The 22,400-nt window shown below is 38.5% G+C and overlaps 1 protein-coding gene across 1 annotated transcript in view; it reads left to right on the top strand.

The window, feature by feature from the left end:
* Positions 1-22,400, top strand: part of JAZF1 (JAZF zinc finger 1) — a 186,692-nt gene that overhangs the window by 147,013 nt on the left and 17,279 nt on the right. The window contains 1 exon segment of the mRNA XM_066319336.1: positions 12,149-12,345. Coding sequence (XP_066175433.1) covers positions 12,149-12,345 — 197 coding nt within the window.

Raw genomic sequence — 22,400 nt, 5'->3', positions numbered from 1 at the left:
TGATGGGGATGGGCAGTGGTGCGGATGGGCAGTGGTGGGATGGACAGTGATGCAGTGATGGGGATGGACAGTGGTGGGATGGACAGTGATGGGGGTGGGCAGTGACGGGATGGGCAGTGGTGGGGGTGGACAGTGGTGGGATGGGCAGTGGTGGGGATGGGCAGTGGTGGGGATGGGCAGTGGTGGGGGTGGACAGTGGTGGGATGGGCAGTGGTGGGGGTGGGCAGTGGTGGGGATGGGCAGTGGTGGGATGGGCAGTGACGGGACGGCAGTGGTGGGATGGGCAGTGGTGGGATGGGCAGTGGTGGGATGGGCAGTGGTGGGGATGGGCAGTGGTGGGGGTGGGCAGTGATGGGATGGGCAGTGGTGGGATGGGCAGTGGTGGGATGGGCAGTGACGGGACGGCAGTGGTGGGATGGGCAGTGGTGGGATGGGCAGTGGTGGGATGGGCAGTGGTGGGATGGGCAGTGACGGGACGGGCAGTGACGGGACGGGCAGTGACGGGATGGGCAGTGGTGGGGGTGGGCAGTGATGCAGTGATGGGGATGGACAGTGGTGGGATGGACAGTGATGGGATGGGCAGTGATGGGGATGGGCAGTGGTGGGATGGACAGTGATGGGGATGGACAGTGGTGGGGATGGGCAGTGGTGGGGGATGGGCAGTGGTGGGATGGACAGTGGTGGGATGGGCAGTGGTGGGGGTGGGCAGTGATGCAGTGATGGGGATGGGTAGTGACGGGATGGGCAGTGACGGGATGGGCAGTGACGGGATGGGCAGTGACGGGATGGACAGTGGTGGGATGGGCAGTGGTGGGGGTGCGCAGTAGTGGGGATGGACAGTGATGGGGATGGCCAGTGGTGGGATGGGCAGTGACGGGGTGGACAGTGATGCAGGGCAGCCGGACGGGACGAGGGATGCGAGGTGGTGCGGGCGGCGGGCGCTGCCTGCAGAGGGCTCTGTGACACCGCGTTTCCCCTGGTCCAGTGCGGGGGGAGGAAGGGAGCGCTGGGGTAACGCTTCCAACAGTCTGGTCTTAGTCTGGTAAACAGACTAGGAATTGTGGGCTAAGTCCTTTTCCTCAGGCTTTGCACCAAGGCTGAGATCAGATGACTCAGTCCGGACTCATTATTTTAATAGCCTACAGCTAGTTCACATAGCAGCGGGAGTCCACAAAAAAGGCATTTAATTGTTGAAACTCAAACTGGTGCATTGTAACTGCAGATTATGGTATTCAGATTTAAGTGATTCAAGTAATTTATAAAGCTTTTGCACAAGCAAACTGAAAGTTAAAATACTGATATTGTAATAAAAAGTAAATAAAACATACTTTTTTTGTACGTTAAGACCCAATTAAAGAGCATGATTTAATTTAACAAACTTAAAAGAGGCAGGTGATATTTGCCAACATTACTACAGCTGTGTTTTACATTAGGAAATTAATTAAAATAGTAATTTATACTTTTTTTCCACTTGCAAGTCTTTCTGTATTACACCATCTATTTTCTCTTCATTCATTGTGTTAAGGTACATTTGTAACCTCACTTGGGCTGCATCACAACTTTGGGGTTGGTTTTTTTTCCTTACCTAATGAAAAACTAGCTTTCTGCAATAATGCCAGCGAAGCAGATCAAACAGGGCTGAAGGAACTTCCCTGCTGTCTGCCTGAGGAGCAGTGCATTGTTAGTTATTCAGATATCAGTCCTTTTCTTCTGCATCCTAGCAGGGTTTTGCTGGTTTCATCAGACCACTTGAGCTGGAGGTGGGAAGGTGGCTGCCAGTGAGGGATGCAAGGGAATGGTTTCCTGTTAGAGTGAGCAAAACTGGGGGATTTGCTGCACTCCCATTTGTGCCTGGGTCTGGTGCAATAGCACACTGCAAGAGTAACGGGGACAAAATTTCAGAATGCAAATCAGTGTTCTGCTTTTATGCCTTATAGCTGAATAATGGGACCTCAGGAGCTATTCTCAGTTCTTAGGTACTTCCCCCTCCCCAAACTGCTAAAACAGCAATGATTACATAATGAACTGTTAACTTTGTCAGTCAAATCATCTTAAAAGTGTAGAAAAGTACTTTTTTTTTTTTTTAAATAGCACATAATTACCGAAATGCGAGTTCGGTATTTCGTTTGTATAAGAGAGCAAACACACATGTGATGGTTATCTTCTTCCTTCTCCACTTTTCCTTGTCTATCTTCACCTGAACTTTGTTACCTTCAAGGAGGAATCTTTCGTGTTGGCTATTTTATAGATGTGTGACTCATTGCAGCAGAGCCTGAAGAATTGGGAATGTTCAATTTGCCATTTTAGTGGGGCTGAATTGTTTGTAAGTTGCTATCATCCTTTCAAGCAACTCACGATGCCTGAAAACTTGGTTTATTAAGACCAGACATTTCACATTCCTAATGTTAAGATTGCTGCAATTTTCCATTATAAGCTTTACCCCACCCAGTCCTCTGAATACAGATTTATAAATCAGTTTCAAAAAATGTTTCTCCATCTAAATCTGCACTTATGTTTTAAGCTTGGGAGAATATCTTTGAGCTGAATGCTCTTTCCCAACTGGAGAATCATGTTCTATATCAATGTTTTCACAAATGAATTTAGTTTCTTTAAAAATCAAACTGTGAGTGCATTGTGAGTGACTTTGGTGTCTCTGGTTTTGAAAGAAAAAACAGCATCTGTTTTGAGTTTAGTTTTAATGTAGGAATTAATTTATTATGCATCTTATTATCAGTTTCTTCTTGTCATATTTTTGTTGAATAGATATTCTGGATTGCTTACTGCCTGGAGGAGCCAGTGCAGACATTGTATATGTGATACATTTCTGAAAAACTGCAAAATACGTTGGTTAATGTGTTTGATTAATACTGGGTAAAATACCGAAGATGGTTTTATTTATGCAGATTGATACTAGACTTCCTTAGAGTTAATAACCAATCATTTGTGATAATATCTATTTTTAAATTCTTGCATGATGAATCTGTCTTTGGGTGTTGACTTGAATTCTCAGGAGAACTCAACACAGAATGACACAAGAATAGCCAGACATAAATGGAACATTGCAAGAATAAAATATCTGACATTTCAGCTCCCGGCTTCTTAAAGCTATAAGTCCTTGAGGCATCAATAAAATGAAACTGAGTCCAACAGTACAAGTGTGTGTCATGCGTACACAGATCTATTTCTCTGTAGGGCTGACAGAAAGAAATTGTTTTTACATAAATAGTTACCATAAGCTCTTCAAGAAGGAAAGAGGCTGGACCAGTAATGGAAAAAAATACAGTATTTTAGGTTAAGCACATCTGTACATAAAACATGCTACTGGAACTAGGCAATCTGACAGTACTGGAGCCTGTGCAGAGAACCAGAACAGGGCTTGTACACTACTTAGTCCCACACAAGAACTATTTTGAGATTCAAGTAAAATTTAGAACATATAGAGCCTTTTTTTTTTTTTTTTTTTTTTTTTTTTTCACTCTATGGACAGCTTAATTCCATTTTCTCCAAAGACATTAGTAATTTATTAAAGTTCATAACTTCTACATATAAGAAGACACACACAATTTATTACCCCTGTACTTTTCACTAAAGTAAAAGTTAAATTTTTACTCCTCTTTCAAGAATTTTACATTTCATTCATGTGAAAGCTTAGAGTAGTCTAGTAAGTAATAAATTGTGAAATAACAATATTTAAAATATTGAAATTTAATAACTGATAGGTAAAGTTAGTGTATTACTGAAAAGATGCTATCTGTATTTCTTCATCTGAGATTGTCTTTAGTCATCCTAAGAAAAATAATTCAGAGGTTTTGTTTTTATGATGCAAATTTAAAAACTGTCATGGTGCATTTCTCTAAAATAATATGGTTTAAAAAATACTTTAAATGAAGAAGTTGCTTTTCATGTCACATTATTTATGTCTGCTAGGATTCTCATTTTGGTCTCTGTAACATTTTATGGCTGTGTGGCATTACATTATTCTTGTATATTAACAAGGGTATGAACTGAAATTTCAGGATTCATGACGTTATATTCAACGATTAATTAGGCAATAATGCATAAAGTATCTGTTGTTAGCAGCAGGCGAGGGCTGGTTTGTTCGTTAGTGGCTGCAAGCAAAGCCGAGGCTGATATATGTCCCAATAAGCCACTTGGTGAGTGTGGGGAGGAGATTTCTGAAATAAGAACTGCTACATTATGCTAAAGGCAGGGGCTTGCCGCAGCATCTTAAAAATCTGTCCCAACTGCAAGAAGCTCTGTGTGCGTTTTGCACCATCCAAATGATTCTTTTCACCAGTGGCAAAACTCTGGAATGAGTTTGATAAGTACTAAGTTGATGTCGAGGCAGAACACAGCATAATGAGCATTTCCATCAGACGTGAGGGTTATCATGACTTTTTAAACTCTCTGCATTTGTAGAAGAGGTGAAAATATCACACCAAACTATATCAAGTGCTTGCTGCCTTCCTGCTAATTACCTCCTTCAGGTATCTCTTTTTCTCGGCTATTGCCTCTCACGCCATAGAAATGACAGAATTTTGAAGATGCAGCTAAGTTATAGCTCCATTCTGAAACTCACTCATTTACTTCAAGATAGGGTGGAAAAATCTGGGGAGGGTGTGGGAGGGGAAAGGAAGAAAACTTGCGGTATGTTACTAATATTTTGGAAATTACTGTTGTTCTCTTGAATTTTCACGAGCTCTAATTTTGTTCCTTTTAAACACTGAAATGTCATTTTCTTATTTTAAGAACATCAGAAAGACAGCGTGGGCTTCTCCTTGAGCCCCCGTCATCAGTCGAGGGAATAAGTAATGAATTTTTATTATGAATGAAATGTCTAAATTGAGACTGCATCTGCCCTGATCATGTTACTTTTCAAATTTTATCTATCTAATGTGCATTTTTTCTGACAATTTAAAAATAATATAAAATAAAAGGCAGCCCTCCATTTTTTATTTGCTGTATTACCTAAATTCAAGAAATAAAACACAAAAGTACCACGTAATGTAAAAAATAAAACCCAAAAAAATAATTCTTACATTTGAATTTTAAATAAACACCTATTTTTGTGATGGGCTGAACATACCACACTGGTTCATGTTTGTTTGGTTTTAATTTTAAATTAAATGTTACTTTGGTGCTTCTTGAAAAAAAAATATAGGAAAATAAGTGTAAGCAGAATAAAAGAGAAGAAGGAAAAAAAACAGAATAAAGAAGAAAAAAAAGATGTAAAAGAGCTCCTTTCCAAAGAGAAAAATATTAAAATCCATATATTTAATATCATAAGCATTTAATATATTACATATAATATTGTAAATAATTATAAAATGGAAAGCTAGGGCTTATGTTCGGTGTTTGATATTTCTGTTAACCAAAGTATGAAGTGTAATTCACACTGATGTTTTTGTGTATTCCCAAAACCAAGAGAGATACTAGATTTTCCATTGCTTTTAACACTGCTTTGTATTGATTAACAGTGAGTAAACACATGCTTTACTGTAGGCAGCTGTATTATTTGGGAGGGTCTATTTTCATCCTGTTTGAGTGGTAATAGATTATTTGGTATATCACTGTGCATTAGCTCCACTTACACATTTAGATATGAAATTACTCAATCTTCTGAATCACTTTTCCGCGCTAGAAGCACAAAATATCTCTTTGGTGAATATTTTATTGTGGCTTATTGTATCTTTCAAGAATGTGTGAGGAGTAGACAACCAAAGTAAACCCACTGAACTCTTGCTCATATTTAGCAGGAATTCTAAGGCTCAGCCTTGAATCTACTGGCAGCAGTGAGTGTGAGTGAATGTTGTGTTCGAGTCTCTCAGTGAAGAGGCAGAAATGCAATTTAAATTGTTGCAGGTACATGTGCGGCCTGTTAATCTCTACTACAGTGGCTTAAGAGGGAAATATTCAGAAAAATATGTATTACTCTATAGCTGATTTTGTGGCAGTAAGAGTTTTACATCTTGAGGAGAACTGATTGAATAATGGAAATGAAAGAATTGTACTGGCTATGAATTATCCCTAAGGCTAATAATAAAAAGAAATCTGATTCTGTCCTATCTGTCTAAGATACTCATCAGTTTGTCATAAATACTCCATATTTAGGACATAGGGAAAGTTTTCAGTAGATGAGTCTGAATACAACTGGCACTGAGAATGAACACTGAATTCCCTTTTAAGACCTGAATCTCAGTAAATGAGCACACAGATGTGAGGTGTTCCTGCCATAAATACTGGGATGGAAGAGTTCTTTTCAGTAACTTAAAAATGCCCTTTAATGATCTGTTTGATCTGGTTAGTGCCTGTTATGAAATCCAATACAGGTTTGAGAGAATAATTGGGAAGGGATTATTATTTTCTTCCCCACTTGTTACATTTTTTTGGGAAATTAGGAAAAAAGCAAGACCATCTAAAGGGGATTTTTTGTATGAATCATATACTTTAGCATTCACTATGCAAATAGTTTGTAATCTAAAGAGTGTGAAGGCATGTGGGGGATTATGCATGATTTTAATGGGGGGTTTTCACATTGATATTTCTTTTTAGGGTTTTTCTAAATCTATAATGAAACATCTCTAAAGGAAAAAGTTTGTTGCTAGCTTCTGTGAAGCAGAAGGTCTATAAAGAGCTGCAGAATACTTCTGTTTTCCCCACACTACAAAGAATGATATGTGAAAGCGCTTAAGGGTGTTCATCAAATTATTTGACTTAATAGATGATCAAAAACTTGCTCATATATTTATTTCTTCATGATCACATAAATAGTGTGGCAAGACATTATTGGGGGGTATTGATTGTCTTTGTTTTGCCCCAGTGTTGTTCAGGTTGAACTGAGAAAAGCCTTTCATCCTTTCCAGGACACACAACAGCCCAAGTTTCTGAACTTGTCTGTGAACAAGTACTGCTGAACTCCCACCATTTAGATTTCACCAGATTTTTCTTTAACTCATGAGAAGTTCAACTTGTAAATTGTATCTTCTTTCTGGCATTGATTAAATCAAACTGCTTTGCTGCCTATACAAGAAAAGATACAGTGTATGGAGGACAGCCCCTGACTTGAAGAGTCCACAGAGTCCTGTCCTACTGAAATGGGGTCATCCCTTGAGAATTGGATTCTCCTAATCCCTCTTCAAAGCAGAGATCTCCTGAAGTTTTAAAATACTGTACAACTAGAAAGGCTTTCCATCCTAGCCTTTTATTTTCATAAACACTGCTTATGTGATGATGAAGATTGAAAGCTCAAATTACCACCCCCGCCTCATTATTTCTTTTGGTACAGCACGGACAAGAAATAGCAGGAACATCTTGAGGCAAAAATGGGAAAAGATTCAAGGGAGAAAACAGATACAGCAGGGACCTTGGTCTGGTGGCTGTAAAGAATAGCAAGAGAATTAGTGTGGCTTTCATGTATGTATGTATGTAATTTAGTAGTCAGCAAGCTAGTGTGTGACCTATCTGTCAAGTAAATCTGTCCACTTTTTATCTACGTATAATACTGCCACAAGGCAGCACAAATCTGTAATAAAGCACCATGGATTTTATTTTTTCTCCTCTTTCCAGTCAATCTTGAAGTTGAGCACGTGTCATACTAAGGAGCAGTCTGCTGAAATACAAGTGATGGAAGCTCAGCATGTTCTCATGTTCTGGTGGAGGTGACAGGCTTTCCCAGGGCAGGTTAGCCAAATTAGGCAAACATGAATATGACCTGAATGCTACTATAAATGTTTTCCCACAATTATCTGGTAATGAAAAAAGGTCAGAACTAATTCTATTCTGCTGTCTTTCCCCATTGTGGGCTAGTACTGATGCCCTAGAGAGGCTACCTAGAACAGAGGCTAGACAGAGTTAAAGGAATAAAATAGGCATTTATTAAAAAGGCCTTCAAAGGATACACCTTGGGCAGTACAAGAGGCCAGGCGAGGCTACACTCAGGGATGATGGGTCACAGGTTTTCACACTTTTATAAGTTTTGTTCCATTTATATATTGGGGTTAATTGTCCAGTTACAGCTTCGGGTTGTGATGCCCCATTCTCCCAGTTTGCTCTCCTCAATTCACTGTTGTTTATACGTTTTGGGCCTGAAGCTGCAATGGTGTCCTTGGTTCTCAGGCTGGAAAAGGATCGTTTTGTCTATCTAAACTGTGAAGAGAACTTGCTAACACTTTAAATGAAGTTCAGAGTTATATACTAATGCAGTATGGAATCTGGAAAATATGAAAGCTAAAACTGAAGGCATCAGTACTAGTTGGCAGTGGTGGCACAGGGCAGGGTGTGTTTGTTACTGTCAGGTAGTGGTGTACATTTTTTTTTGAGCTTGTGTGCATCTGGACAGTGTTGCAGAGCAGTCCTGAATTTGAGTCTCCGTGTGGTGTAATCTCCTTGTCATGCAAGCTCAGAGTAATCCCCTTCCCTTCTCTTGCCTGTGCTCGTGGTAACTGGAGAACAGTAGACTTGTGATTGTGACACATCTTCTGTTGGTATAGGTTTTAGAGACTAAATCATGAAGAAACTAAATGTGGCAAATTAATATTCAAGTCCAACCAGGTAGCTGTGATGTACCTTCTTTCTTCACTGTCAGTGTGAGTATCTGTGGATCTGGAAACAGAACCGGCCCAAGCAGCTGACTTCCTGCATCAGCAAGATTTAGCAGTGAGGAAGAGGAGGAAAGGCCACTTTGTGCTCTGATGAGAACTATTAGGAATATATATTCTGAAGAATATCTTTTCAGTTTACCTGCAGCTCATCTTTATAACCCTTACCCTCAGTCTGGGTGTATGAGTCCAGAGCTCTTAAACTGCCTTAGCATTGTGTGTAGCGTAGGTTTTATGATAAACTAACTCTGACACCGTCCTGTGAGTCACTCCGGGGTATGATCGTGAAGCAGTGCGTGCTAACAGCACAAGGAAATCTCTTAGACTATGTTCTGTTCATTCTTGACTCCAAAGCTTTTGAGGGTGACAAGTCTTAGAAATTCTGGAAACTGTTTGAAAGTGCTTTTTTTGAATTTAAGCGTAACCTCTGCTTTTTGTGACTTTTTGTGTTGGTAACCAGAGCTAACACTGTTTGTATTATATTGCCACCTATATGAAAGGGTTTGCAACACTTTCCATTATAAGACTGTTTCAGTTGCTTATGTTGCCAACATTCATCTGTTTGGGCTGAAATTTTCCATGCTGGGTGTCTCCTTCAGGCTGAATTTCTTGGGAAAGTTTCAATAAAAATACTTGAACCATTCCAGGGAATGAGAAGAGGGGGAAAAACTATATTTTGCTCATGTTTATTAAAGTTGCTGCAAGCACTTGATTCAGAAATCACTGCACCCACGTTTTTTTGGAGCAGAGAGTTGAATAATTAGGAAAGCTGTGAGGAAAGAAAAAATGGGTGTAGAAGAGACTTCTTTAGAAAGAATTTGCTCCTGTCTGATATTATGAACGGTTGGCAAGAAAGCACACAAACCACATGCTTTTCAAAACAGGGTCAGTGAATGGCTGGGAGCTGAATGATCCTCCTTGTTTCACTGCACCCCTATGATATATTGGTTTGAGGGAGAGAGGATTATGAGGTGTAAACAAAATTGTACGCAACAGAAAAGGTGACTGAAATCTGCCCAGTGGTGGAACTAGAGGGGCAGGGTTATGCTGATAATAATTTGAAAATAGCAGAGGTAGCTTTGCTCAGCAAAGGGATGGATTTGAAGATGCTGAGACTTGACTATCAAGAAGATGGGATTTAACCCAAATTAAACAGCAGCCTTTTCTAGTTACAGTTCATTTTTTTGTTTCCCAGACATCTTGTGCATTTAAATGAGGCAGGGAAAATTGTATGCAGGCATGTAATTTAGAGACCAATATTCAACCCTAATTCCAGCATATTTCATTCGTGAACACTTGATGTTGCAACCATAATATACTTCCAACATGAAAATTAAAGACTTCATTGGAAATGTCATTCTATAGCCATCAGTACAATGCTTATATTTTAAGCTTTGAAGAACACTGCCATGGTCAGACACGTGTATAATACTGCATTTCTGTTAAAATACTGAAAAACATTTTCTTTTAATCCATTTACACGAGTTTCATTTTCAAACCAACAGCACTGCCAGTGCTTCAGCAGACCTGTATGGGACCATTTGGATCTGGAAAGGTTAATTCCATACGTGAGATATTGGAAACTGAACTTCTCAACAGACTCTGCCTTCCATTTCTCTCAGGTTCGCAGTGTAGACAACAAATGACATTTTGGAATATACTTTACACGCTTAGCCCAAATGGGAACGAGTTAAGAGGACAGGGAGAAGTTTCAGTTATAACTTCACATTTTCCTGATTTTTATGGACTTCAACCAGAGTGGTTATAACTCAATATTATTTTAACATTGTTATTTGTGGCTGAGTTTACTAAAGAGCAACTTTCATGCTGCTGCTTTTAATATCTCACAGTTGAAGTTATCTTCCAAGTTTTCAAGGATTTATAATGTTACCATAACATTTTCTTAAGAAATAAGGCTTCCCATCCAGAAGCAAGCATACATCATAGTACAAATTGCAAAAATAGTGAATTAGACGTTTCCTAGTTAGAGGAAAGCGAATGTGTACTGAATGACCACTTTATTAAAATCCTTTTACGTATATTTTCTTGAATGAAATTTAGACTTCCATTTGAGGACTGTTTTGTCGATATAATCTGTACCCTTGGTTGAAGAAGAGAAATTTAACACTCAACTGTTACTATGGATATCTGCATTTAAAATATTAACTTCATAAAAATGCCACATTTGGACTTGACATGATGTATTGTTGTCTGAGTTCAAAGAAGATAAGCTGTCATGTCACATACCTGTTTATTAATGCCTGTGTGTTGATGTTACTTATCATGGCAATGATCCACTTATTAATGGCTTCATGGTATGGACAGACAGGATGCATCTTTATTGCTCTAATGTTACCTAAAATTTTATGCCATAGTGTTTTGAGACTATGGTCAAACAAATGCCTGATACTTTTTATTCTCCATCATGTGTTAGTGCATATTTTTTTTATTCACTGGCAGGTGTAGTTTGTACTGCAGCCTCAAGGACAGAGGGCTGTACTGACAAAGTGATTTACTTTAGCATGTCTTAGGAATCCTTCACGATATCCATAATTATTAATGTATATCCATATGTAGTGGAGGGGAAAGACAAAGGATTCAAATGTCTCTTGAATGCTAAGTCATAAAGATCCTCTTGTGGGGGAACCCCAGTCTTTTCAAGTGAGAGTTAATACAGGTTCCAACAGCAATGCTTTGAATGTCAGCAGAAAAGCAGCATCAGATCTTCTGATGTAACTCTTTGTGTATACTTGGAATAAAAGTGGTACTTCTCAGTTCAATTGTTCCCTTTTGAAAGGAATCAGAATAAAAGTGAAAAAAAGCATTTTTTATTCCAGATGAGATATCATGCAAAAAGTTGCACTGCTGGAATTACAGCACTGCCATTGCATACCTTGCATTCCCGTTGCACTGCTGAATTACCTCTCAGCACCCCGCAGAGATGAACCTTGAGTTGTATTAGGCCTTCAACAGCTTGTACAGAGCTCTATAGAGAGACTCATTTGGTTTTCAAGAGCTAGGAACTCCAGTTTGAGGAATTGCAATTTAATTTGACATCTTTTATGCCAGGCAACGTTGTCTAAAACCATTAGTTAAAGGGTGTGATTATCCTATTGAAAATTATGTATCTACACAAAGTAATTAATTCTGTCCCTTTGACCTTCAGATTGAAGGTCATTTGCTGCTAACATTTTTCTTAGCTACTTTTTCACAGAATGATTGAATGTAGTTACTGTAAAGGACTGAGTACAATCATCATATTATTGTTTGTAATGCTGAGCTCTGGTTGGAGTTTAAAAAACTTATGTGTCTGCACATGATGCAAGTATCTAATGTAAGTTTTATTGAAATCAGAAGGAAATGGCCCAGATGTTGAATACATAAAGCTGTTGGTGGAGAAGTTTGTGTTCTGTAAATTTGTGTGTTGTAGAGGAACTTGTCACGGCTGAGTTTGAAACTCCATTGTGTCACTGAGGGCGAAAAATACCTTATCTTCACCTAAAGCCTGCAGGTGGACAGTGGTTCAAAGCTCATGATTGTCCTTGTTCTAGATTTATGACTGATGCAGCACGACGTGAGCAGGAGTCTTTGAAGAAAAAGATTCAGCCGAAACTCTCTTTGACTTTGTCAAGCACAGTGTCCCGTGGGAATGTATCTACTCCACCTCGCCACAGCAGTGGAAGCCTTACTCCTCCAGTCACCCCTCCAATCACTCCCTCCTCTTCATTTCGCAGTAGTACTCCTACAGGTAAGCATCTACTCTTTAATTCATCCCAAATAAAGGGAGCAGTTTTGCTATATGGCGTTTGGAGAGCAGGAGACATACTGAGGCATTGGTAAGAAGTGCCCCAAAAAATAGAAAAGCAAAGCTCGTGGTATTTTACATTTGGTCTGCAGTCCCTAAAATGTGTTTGGGCATTTGTTTCCAAATTCTTTGCTAATGCAGAGAAAGACACTGACTTTAAATGTTGCAGCTGAAACTATTAGGTGAAGAAAGTAACTTTACCAGAAATGCTGAATGTGCAAAACACCTCTTATGTATAAGTAGGAGAGCTCTGCCTACGGTACAGTGTCAGTTAAAGATTTTTAAAAAGTGGTCAGTATCCTCCCCCTACCCAATTTCCCTCCCCGCCTTCACCCCGCTGCCTTTTATTTTTTTTGGTGGGGGGGAAAGTGGAATTCATTGTAAGTGGTCAGGGAGGAATGTTCTGTTGCTGTCATCATGTAGAAGTTACTTTCATTAGGAAACTATGTTCATGAAAAGAAATAAATGAAAAAAGGGATCTATATTTCTTTCAAGAGCTCATATTCCAGTGGTTTCCAGGGTATAAAAGTCCTGGGAATTTTTTTGCAGTGATTAGAGTAACTGAAAATTGCTTGCTATCCTGAACCAGATCTCTTGGCCTAAATCAGTCTGACTTACTTTAAGAAGAGATCTTGTCAAATAATTCTGGACACTTCAGACTAAATACCAGTATTTTCTTCTAAAAAGCTAAATGCATATAAAAAGGCTATTCTGTTCTGTCATAAATAGGTTCAATATATTCTCCTTAGCAGGAAATCACATGAGCATCATTGCCCTGAAAAGCTATTTCGCCACGTGTTTTTATATAGGCTATTTCATGTTTTAGTATTAATGATTAAATGGAAAAGTTGTAGCAGTCCTTGAGATGTTCTGTCTGCAAGTTGTTAAGTATGTCTGTCCCTGGTTATGAAAAAAGGAAGCACAGTGAGAAAAGGTAAACGATAAAGTCCTCATGTAATTCAGAAAATTTTAGATTTTCTTAATCATCTCCTGTTTGAAACAAACTGATTCATTTCCTTGACATCCTAAAGATGGCAAGGAGTTTCTTCTTTCTTTCGTTTACTTTTTGTACAGCTCCTCCTGAGAAGGCTAATTCATGATGTGGTCAGGTAGTATAACATTGCAAATCCGTCAGCAATATTGGCTAGTGATGTATTCTTTGAAACATGTTCCATCAAATACTAAAGAAAAAAAAAGTCAGCATCAGCCTAGCAAAGTACTTTTACTATTTATATATTTTCCAAACTTTTGAAGTTAGTCAGAATGTTGTTTTACCTGCAGTTAAGAGAATCAGCTTGTTATGGCTGCATTTCTGCAAGTCCTGCCTGCCAGGTTATAAATAATACCTGCTTCCACTTTCTGCACCCTCTGTTCCAAGTTCCCTTTTGGACCCCTGTTCTAAAGCTAGGGTTTGTAACATCCTAGTAGCAAAGAACATATATTCTTTCTTCAAAACTTTTTTAAATTTACTATGAACTGCATTGCATTTCAACAGCCTCAGCCCAGATTTTCCATTTTTCTCATCCTAAAAATTTTCCTGGACCTGAAGTGAGCATTGAGCTTTTTCTGATAAACTACTGGCTTTTTCCCCCAGTGTTTACCTGGTGTAGGATTTTTTCTGACTGAGATAGATGAGGTGCTCAGAGTCATGCCATGGCTGAGTTTCTGTGGGTGCAGTGCCTGGAGAACAGTCCAGTAGGGGCTGCAGACTAACTTTAGATATACAGCTTACATGTCTTTTATTGGACAGTGCAAATCTTTTTCCCTCAAGTGCAAGTATATATGGCAGTTGACTAGCAAGGTGATGTAACCAAGGGTAGGTAGTTAGGCAATATCTGTTCCAGGGAAACAATTTGGAGTATGTAAATTGTCCTACATTTCAGCCTCACAGTTCCTACACAGTTTTCAAGCCCTACGGGCATACCCTCCACTGCATCCAGTGAGAATGAAGAGTATTGCTGTATTCCTTCCATGCAGTCCTGTTTGAATTGTACTCCAAGAAAACTCTTGTTAATTCGTCTTTGAATGCAGGACAACGTGTATGTTGTGGTAACTTGAGAAAACCAAGAGCCTTTTTTCCCTTAGGTTGCCTTATGCCCTGTATTTGTTATAATCCAAATATAATCCTTGTCCTCATCCTCCTTTAGGCCTATGCTTTGTCAAAAATGAAATGGGATTGCTTTGACCCAATTTGTTAATGAAATTCTGAGAATGACTGTTTCCCTTTAATTTTCTCCTATCTCAGTTGTTGGATAATTTGTGAGGGCTCAGCAGTGTGCCTGGCATTACTGTCACTGCACATGGTAGTGCCACTTTAAATGCCTGAGAGGAGTCGTGCCCTACAGGCTGGTGAGGTGGCGTACAAATACACATTCCACTCAGTAGAGAGTGTCTGTCACATATGGCTTCTTGTCATTCTTGTTCAAAGCAAAAACCACACTAATCTTTTGAGTCCCCTTTTCCATGAACTGTCCCCCCCTTTGGTATGCTGCTCATCTTGGCTTTCCCAGGAGTGTTAATCTTGGCTTGGGTGAAGCCAGGAGCTGCCTGGATCCCAGTCATGTCTGTGCATGTCCTCATGGTGACGTCTCGCCCGATGGTTTTAAGCTACTGCTGTAAGTTTTCAGCGAAGTGTAATTTCATATAATGATCTCTCATCCATGTATTGACCAGAGTCAAACCCACCTAGCTTGTGAAACCTGATAAGAAGTGGTTCAAGGTGTTTTGGCTGCAGAAAGTGTTTGTTAACTTTTACAGTAAAAATCTGTGCCAAAAGACTGTGGGGCCTCGTTCTCAGACAGAGAGAGCTGAGCAGCGTCCAGACTGACACACATCAATGCTGAGAATGTTGCATGTGCACACGTAAGCACCTCCTGCTTCTTGGTACAGGAGATTATTCATAGAGAAGCAGAAATATTCGGCAAAGGAGTGTGCTCTTTAAGGCTCTTCTCAGGTAATGAGGTAGACATGTATTTATCTTCAGATTCTGGATTTGTTAGTCCCCTAAAATGGCCCATTTGAGGTTTTGGTGGAGGTAGAAATGCAGTAGTTAATTTTCTGTACCTTCCCTCTGTTCCCTTGGGGTGGCTGGCATATGCTCTCTGCTTACATTTGGCTTTTTGTTCCCTCTCCTATAACAAGTTTTCTCTTCTTCTTAAGACCTGTATCCTCTAATGGTTGCAGAAAGTTCACTTCAAAAATTTGCTCCAGTTTTTATTTTAACAATAGTGCCTCCCAGGAGACTTTGTTTAGTAGGGCTTAAATGGTCTTGTTAGAGTTCACAGGCAGGATTTAGCAAAAGAAATGGCTTCCATCAGGAATAAGGGCTCCTTAGGGTGATAGTGAAATAGAGCAAAGTAGCACCAGCACACAGCTTATTTTGGAAAGATGTTAGCAGTCTGCAAATACTGAAATATCTCTTTATTTAAGGAGCACTCAATTAAGTCACAAAAACTTATGTTGCTTTTATTTTTAAATGTCAATTTTAAACCCACAAAACTAATGAAGTCTAGTTATGGATAAAAATGGGGCTGGCATTGAATCCTCAACATACGTTGTTAATTTTTTGACGGTTTTCATACATCTGTGTGGCTCACAGAAGAAATTTCCACCCCTAACTTCCTGGCTTTTCAGGGCATTGACATTCCTTTGAAAGCTATGATATCTCTTCATACTGAAAAGCTTTAAAAGAGATCCAGTGATAGTAACGTATTGGGAATTAATTATTAAAGTTACCTGTTCCCAGTTTTAGTTAGAAAAGTAATTCATAGTGATGAAGTTCAGACTAAAAAAAAAATTTAAAAATAAAGCCAATTCTGCATTGAAGAAATGCCAAAGATCATCTGAAACCACTGTTGTGTGTTTAGTATTTTCCTTAATATTATGACTTTTCTTCTTCTTCTTCTTCTTTTTTTTTTTTTTTTTTTTTTTTTTTTTTTTTTTTTTTTTTTTTTTTTACTGTTCCAGGCATGGAATAGTAAATTTCAGCCTGGAGTGAATTTTTTGCCTTCCTATAAATCCTAAAGCAAGAGTTTAATACAACCAACTGGCTTTTTAATAGTTCAACTCTAAGTCTTATGCCCTCCCACCTTCCCCTGCACAAAAAAACCCCCAAACAAACCCAACCCCAAAAAAAAAAAGAAAAAAAAAAAAAAAAAAAGCTGGAGTACTGGGAGACCTCTAACTTAGCATTTCATTTTGCTCTGAAGAAGCTGGCTCTCAGACATCCTTTCCTGTTTATTTTTTATTTTAATAGATTACAAGTTATAACATTTATGCAGTTTTAATAGGTTTATGGACCTATTTATTGCCTGATCATTTGGGGCAGTGGATGGCAGCCAGTCCTGGCACGAAGTGTTGAGGATGCTGTGGTTGCCTGGAACAGCTGTGGCCATTTCTCAGCCCTTGCACTTGGGAAGGAGATGAAAGAGTGCAGTTTTCATGGGTGGTCATAAAGGCTGACCCCATGAGAGAATTGGCAAGTCCCATTTTGATTTACAGCTGTCATTTGAGCAGGTGACAAACTATTGGTTTGTCTTATTAATTAGGATAAATGCCTTTCTGGGGAGTCATATTTGTTCAGTCGTTTTGATTAATTGCCTTTGAAAGTTTTTACCTTTCATAAATATGTCAGACTTCCTTGAAATTTCCACCAGTCCAGTCTCAGTATTTATGTGACCCCATTTTCTACCCACAGAAAATACCTAACTTTTCAATTTTTCAATTTTTTTCTCTTTCTTGTAAAACTTGAAAGTAATAAATCATTTTAATCTGGACTAAAAAACAACTTCGCAGAATTTGCCTTAACGTTTAAGAAATCTAAGACCTAAACAGTGATATTTTAATCAAATATGCCTAAAAATTCTGCAAAGTAATGTTATGAGACTTGAAAAAATATTACTGAGGGTATCAAATTATTACTGTTGATGTAGAAATTACTACAGTTTCCCTCTGAGGAGACTTTCTGAATTATGCTTTAGTAGATTTATAATAAACCAGTAGTTTTGTAGATATGTGGAGCATATTCTAAAACTGAAATCAAGATTGCTTTGTAGCTTTGTCAGTAGTCTTAAAGCTGCACTATTTCAGTCAGAACACACTATGTGATATGGGCCAATTTTTGTCTAATAAATCATACTAGTGGTGAAACATGACTTAATATATAATTTTGTAACAGAAAGTGAAATTCAATTAATTTTCAATCAAAACCAGAAAAAAAAAAAATCAGTCTTCCCCTGCTGTCTTATTTTCAGAGCCTGGTGTATTTAAGAGTACTTTTTATACCTAGAGTGATTGCATTTTTAAATGTTTGCAATAACTTTAAATATATTTGTGTTTGATTCAGGTTTAGGTAACTAAATTAAAGAGAATCGTATCCCATTTACATCATTAGGGAATATCTTCTAAGGTTGACTATTTTTTAAAAGGTACATACAAATTTTTATTCAATATAATTATTAGGTCCTTAAAACTCAGACTATTATTTATTATCTTTTCTGATTCAGATGGATTTGTTCAGGATCCAAATGCTACTACTGGCAAAACAGTGACCAAAAAATTACATCTTCCTTCTGTGTTAACAAGTGTTCATGCTGCTGATGAAATAATTTAGAGCATTATTGTTCCCTCTTTGGGTGACTAATTTACAGGGGAGGAAAGTCTGCACATTACAACAAAGGAGCTCCTTTCTCTGCCTACCAAAGGCATTTGGGGACTCAGAAATTCATCCATAAGGATCCGCCTTTCTCTTGGTCCATTAAGGAGCTGTCTGTTGTGGAAGCTTTGACTCTGAGAAGCAAAACACTGTGTGGCACACAGTTAATGACTTCTCCCAATACAGCTGGTTATCTCATGTACTGTTATCTCAATGACATAAGATATCATTTCTGTAATTCTGCTGTATAGCATTTGCCTTCAAGGATAACTCATGAAGGAATCCCACGGGCCTCCTCTTGAATCTGTTCCCTTTTCTCTTCCAAGAATGCAAAAGCTGAAAGAAAACCACCCATTGTTTGCTAGTAACAGCAACCAAAACCACAATAGTAACCAGCCTTTGGAATTGGGCATTGAAATAGAGTAACAAGCATATGCTGGAAACTAATATGGTTTAGATTCTAAACGTGTGTTTCATTTTTTTTTTCACTTAAAGTTGTTTAAAAAATGCGTTGTTGTAATGTAAAAGCTCATTCCTCTTCATAGGTATCAAAGCAGCTAACATTTCAGTAGAGTTTCCATATGTCAGGCATTCAACAATGAAGTAATCATATGGCACAGACAGCTGTTGCACAGAGCACTGGAACAGCACATTAAACAGAATCCAGCAAGAAAAAGAGATCTGCTCAGCTGAACTACTTTGTGAGTTTAGAGTGAACAGCAGAAATGTAAAATAAGAGGGGTGTTCCCCTCACAAATTAATTGAAGACCTACAGGAAGAGTTAGGTGCTCAAAACTTTTTGTGTTGATGGATATGCTATTACTACGTTTGAATTAAGCTGAATTAGTTGCAGAGCTGCTATTTATAGCAGAATCTGTTTGGCTGCTGTCAGCAGGTGGCATTTCTGAAGTCCATGTTAGGTTGAATCAGAGTAGACTATGAACCAAATCTGTTATTCAGTTGATAATCTGCAACAGCTTTCTCTTTGGGCAATAAAGATTTACTCAGTATTGCTACAGCTAGAGAGATACTGCTCTTTTGTGGTGGGCTTATTTTGGTAAGCAAAGTGCACTGCAAAATATTCCTTGATTAGATCTTAAGGGAGCTTGAAATTAGATTTGGGAGGACAAACCAGTGGAAACAAGTACACATTGATGGCATTTTGAAAATCACGCTACGAATTCAGGTCACATGAGCTTCAAGGACATGATTAATGTTTAGCACCTAATACTAAGGAAGTAAATGCTGCCTGACTTGGAGCACATAACAAGTGCTTTGTCAGACTGGAATGGAGTATTCACCACTTGCAGAGTTGCAAGCTCGGGAATTTATGTAGTCACAAAACCCAGCTTTAGCCATTCACTTCAAAAATTCTTCACCTGTGTTAGCATACTGTAAATGCTTAAATTTAATTATTGCACTTTATGTTAAAGTAGCCTAGTATCATGCAGATGTAATTGAAAAAATAATGAAAAGTAGAAATATTAAATCAAATCTCAGGGCTGTTTTATTAAATTGTTGCTGAGAAGTGGGCTTGAGAGTGTTACATTTTTGTGTGTTTGACTTACAGGGTGTCCAGCATAGTAAAACACCAATCAACCAAGCTCTGTTGCAGCTTGAAAAAACAGACTTTCAGATGTCTGAGGAACCATCTCATTACTTGTTCAGAACTTTCTACTTGTTTAATTGCCTTTTCAGAGTCTGAAGAACTTTTATGCTATGTTTTTATTAAAAATCAGATATATGGAGTCATGCTTGGATAAACACTATGGGCAAATAAATAAGCCATATTTCACAAAATGAAGACCAAATTCAGTTCTCCAGCATAATGAATATTTGAATACATTTGATATTTCTGACCTGCAAGGTATGAAAGAATCTAGGTTAAAGTATCTTGTGGAAACTGAATTGTGGACCCTGACAAAATTTCATTCTGAGGTGCTTTACTGCTGTCAGGTTTTCACATTTCTGTGTAGATGATGGAAGAGAGCTTCCTTTATTGGAGCCAAAATTATTCCATCTAATTGCAGGTTTGGGGTCATATATTAATCCTGCACACTAAATTACATTGTATGTATAATTGCCCTGCATTTAGCAGTCTGAGGCATCTATTCTAACAGGGCCTTATGGGTGTTCTTGTAAAACATAATGAAAAAAATAATGAATGACATTGTGCAAAACAGTTGATCGATGTATGAGTTAACTAAAGTATATGTGTGTGCTTAGATACAGTATGAGATTTTCACATGAGCTTTTGGCTGAGGTCATGACTAAGCAGGAATAATAAGAGGAATCTGTAGTAGTTTCCAGATTCTACCTTAAGGAATAAAGCTGTAATAAAAGGTTTCTAATAACAATGGAACATAGTAAGTAAAAGTCCAATTATTTCCTATAGGAGTTTTCTTAGAACAGATGGGATTTGTTCCCGCAGCTAAAAGGTGTTTTTTCAGAACTAGATGTCACATCCCAATTTTAGGGAGCCAGGCTGTAAACTTGTACATGTTTTGCTCTTTCTTCAGTAATCCAAAGTGAAAAATGTTCAAGTGTTCATCAACTGTGCTTGGCTAAGTGCTTCAGAAAAGGATTTGGGTTTTTTTTCTTTCCTAGCAGTCATCAGCTGTCAGGTGACTGTCTGGCTTCCTTAGAGCGACAAGACGGTGTATTAACCTGGTTACTCAGTGACTAAACCAAACCAAAAGAATTACATTCCCAGAACATACTGAGACTTAGGCTTGGAGGATCTGCAGAGCAGAGATAATTCCATATTGTAGGCACAGCAACAGTGTTGTCACGTCTTGGACTAACTTGTAGCTCCAAATCAAACAGCTTGAAATTATCCTGAAGACCAAGACATTAATTGGCCGAACCTGCACATTTTCTGACCTGTAGCTGTGCAATTACCTGGGTACCTGCTCTGCAGTTTGGCTGAGCCCTGAAAGGAGGCAGGATGGGAGTTGGCCATCCTTTGATGGCTGTGTCTCTTACAAGGGAGGCCCCGGTGTCTTTTTTTTATCTCCTAGGCAAAACCAGCATCCTAAGGACTCACAAACCCCAGCCCTGTTTGCCTTACAGAAGTGATCTGGTTTGTTTTACAGTGTGTTTGAGACCCCTCAAAGTCCACCTCTTTCAGTGCACGTGGACCAGGTAGATGAGGAGTGTTGGTTAAGGCTGCAAGGATTGCAGGGCTGCAAGTCCATGACTACAGTTCTTTCATAATCCTGTAGCTTTGGGGTGCAGATCCTGGAGGATTTCTGCAAAGCCGTGCAAGACAAGCTGACATGACCTATGAGTGTGTTAATTTTTCAGAGGTTTGGTATTTCCACAGTCCAAGTCTGTAAACTTATAAAGATTGAGCAAAATTATGGAGATTCTCCTGGAACTAATCTTTTCTATGGTTTGCACAAAGACATGTGCTCTGATAACCTCCCCTGCTTAGTCCTTTGTTTAATTCCATCCTAAACTAACTGATAAGTTAAGTACAGAAAGGCCTATACTACATTCACAAAATGATATTTGAAAGTGGTGCTTCTAACCATTTAAATTGTTTTTAAACTAAAAAGGACATTTTTAAGTGTATAGAGAGGAAAGTAAGACTAATATGAAAATAACCAGTGGGGGGAAATGGGGCTTTGCTGTCAGGGGAAATGCATGTCAACTTTCTTTCATCACAATTCTTCTCAGCTTTTTGCTGCATTTTCTGTTCTTTCTTAATTTTACTGCTTTATGGGTGCATTTTCCTATAATTCTGTTAAATTTCTGATTTGTTCCTTAACTTGGCAGTAAAAATGCGTTGAGCCCAGTTTGCTCTAGAAATGTGTTCTGGGAAGACTAGCTCAGCTGTCAGATTTTGTGCTTTCTAGTAGAATTCTGAATCTTACCAGAGGAAAAGGCACACAAAAATTTAACACTACTTTTTATTTCATCTCCTTCACTACAGGTAGCTTTACATGTGTGTTATACTTTGTCTTCCCAGCCCCTTCAGAGCATTCTTGTTTGATACAGACATAAATTGCACCAGCAATTGTAAAGCTACTGTGCTGTAGAATTGTATTTTAATTGCACATACCTGTAATTAATTGTGTGGGAATTTTCACAGTAGTCTCCCCAAGGAACAATTTAATTGAAAAGTAACCAAGTTGTCTAGACTACAGCAACTCATAAAATCATCACTAGTTTTGGGGTTTGAGCTACAAAGCAGCAATAGAAACATGGCTTGTAGATTTAAAGTACTTCCAAGCACAGGAACTGTTTTATAATCCCATCGTAGTAGTCTGCCATGGCAACCATTTTTAACAGGGTCAAGAACAAAAAAATGTACAACAAGCTTAAAAGTAAGATTATCTCT

Source organism: Sylvia atricapilla, chromosome 1 (genome assembly GCF_009819655.1).
Source record: "Sylvia atricapilla isolate bSylAtr1 chromosome 1, bSylAtr1.pri, whole genome shotgun sequence".
Classification (NCBI taxonomy): domain Eukaryota; kingdom Metazoa; phylum Chordata; class Aves; order Passeriformes; family Sylviidae; genus Sylvia; species Sylvia atricapilla.
Note: the sequence above shows the minus strand (reverse complement) of the source record. Positions and strands in the feature narration are given on the sequence as shown.